Here is a 1,963-nt window from a genome sequence, read left to right as displayed (position 1 = left end):
GGAGGCGGAGCTTGCAGTGAGCTGAGATCCGGCCACTGCACTCCAGCCTGGGTGACAGAGCCAGACTCCATATCAAAAAAAAAAAAAAAAAGACAGAGTCTTGCTCTGTTGCCCAGGCTGGAGTGCAGTGGCACAATCTCGGCTCACTGCAACCTCCGCCTCCTGGGTTCAAGCAATTCTCCTGTCTCAGCCTCCCGAGTAGTTGGGATTATGGGCACGTGCCACCACACTCAGATAATTTTTTAATTTTTAGTAGAGACAGGGTTTCCCCATGTTGGCCAGGCTGGTCTGGAACTCCCGACCTTAAGTGATCCTGCCGCCTCGGCCTCCCAAAGTGCTAGGATTACAGGCGTGAGCCACCGCGCCCGGCTGACCAACCCGCAATACTTGTAAGTGGCAGGGCTGAGATCTGAACCCAGTCTGGCTCCTGACCACCATGTTACACTGCCCCTCAAAATAAAAGATGACTTTTGGGGATTGTTATGGTATTAATGAGGTAGTGGCTGGTATATAGTAAATGCTCAATAAATGGTAGTTCCTCATATTATTGCCCCAGACTATTGCTAACCCTTTCCTTCCTGAAAAACATGCCAGTAGTACAGGTTCCCCAGATCCAGGGCGGGTGCTGGAGTGAGAGTCCCAGCTCAAGGGAGGGCCGGGCTGAGGTTGGGAGAGGCAGCGGGGTAGGGTGGCTGTCGCGTCCACCCTGCCCTAAAGGAAGTATGAAGGTGGGGCTGGGAAACAGCAAAGGGACCAAACACAGGGGCTAGAAAAATACATGCTTACTTCCAGGGACAGCGAAGTTGAGCCCAGTGCCTGGTATGCAGATCCAGTGAGTCGGCCAAGGGACAGGCAGACGAGGCTACAACCCTAGGACTCCTCTGGATTCTATCAGACTCTGTGGCAAATTCATGATATTTTCTGTCTTCCCTATGTATTTATTGCCCCACCCTATAATGGGATAGATCTCTCCTTTCTCTCCTTCCCTGTACACCTGCCCAGAAAAGATGACTTTCTTCCTCTTGTCTACTGGTTTCCCTTTCTTCTCAAGAGAGAAGTCCTGGCTGGGTGTGGTGGTTCATGCCTGTAATCCCAGCACTTTGGGAGGCCAAGGCGGGCAGATCATGAGGTCAAGTGTTCCAGACCATCCTGGCCAAAATGGTGAAACCCTGTCTCTACTAAAAATACAAAAATAAGCCGGGTGTGGTGGCAGGCACCTGTAGTCCCAGCTACTCAGGAGGCTGAGGCAGAAATCGCTTAAACCTGGGAGGCGGAGGTTGCAGTGAGCTGAGATCATGCCACTGCACTCCAGCCTGGGTGACAGAGCAAGACTCCATCTCAAAAAGAAAAAAAAAAGAGGGAAGTCCTTTCTGAAGTCTGACCTCCATCTCTTGTGCTGCACTGGCTGACACTAGGGATTTGGGTTTCTATTAGGAACGGGGCACAGAAGCCTAACTCAGCACTCTTAAGGAGGGATCAACGTCATTATTTACCACAGTAGAGCATACGCAGAAGCTCCCTGACTTCTGCCCCTGCAACCAGGCCCTCCCCCACTCCCTGCAGCTTTCTTTCGGAAGGAATGACGAGTCCCAGGATGGGGCCCTCTCTGGCTCTATCAATCTCTTTCTGGGTCTCTCAGGCTTCCTCTTGCTTCAGGGAACCCAACTCACCCTTGAAGACAAAGTTATAATCTTCCTCAGTTCCATTCCCCATCTTGGCTCCGCATGGAGGGTGCAGGTGTCTTCAGGGGCAGAGATGATAAGTCTGTGTTGGCTCAATGCCCTCAACCCTCAGCTCTCAAAAGATCTGGTCCTGCCCCTCCTCTCATTAGGGGTAAGGGGACTTCTGCAGCCAGAGGGATTGGGGGCCAACTCAAGGTTAGGCAGGGCCTAGGGAGGATTAGCTCTGGCAGGTGGGGGTGCTGTAAGGAAGCTGAGAGGACGGAAGCTGAGAACAGGAAGAG

The 1,963-nt window shown here is 52.3% G+C and overlaps 1 protein-coding gene across 1 annotated transcript in view; it reads right to left on the bottom strand.

Moving 5' to 3' along the window:
* Positions 1–1,963, bottom strand: part of RAB25 (RAB25, member RAS oncogene family) — a 10,274-nt gene extending 8,311 nt beyond the window's left edge. The window contains exon 1 of the mRNA XM_023214017.1: positions 1,671–1,963. Coding sequence (XP_023069785.1) covers positions 1,671–1,713 — 43 coding nt within the window. The 5' untranslated portion in view covers positions 1,714–1,963. The remainder of the gene's footprint in view (positions 1–1,670) is intronic.

This window comes from Piliocolobus tephrosceles, chromosome 1 (genome assembly GCF_002776525.5).
Source record: "Piliocolobus tephrosceles isolate RC106 chromosome 1, ASM277652v3, whole genome shotgun sequence".
In the NCBI taxonomy this organism is placed as follows: domain Eukaryota; kingdom Metazoa; phylum Chordata; class Mammalia; order Primates; family Cercopithecidae; genus Piliocolobus; species Piliocolobus tephrosceles.
This window is presented reverse-complemented; position numbering and strand designations above follow the sequence as displayed.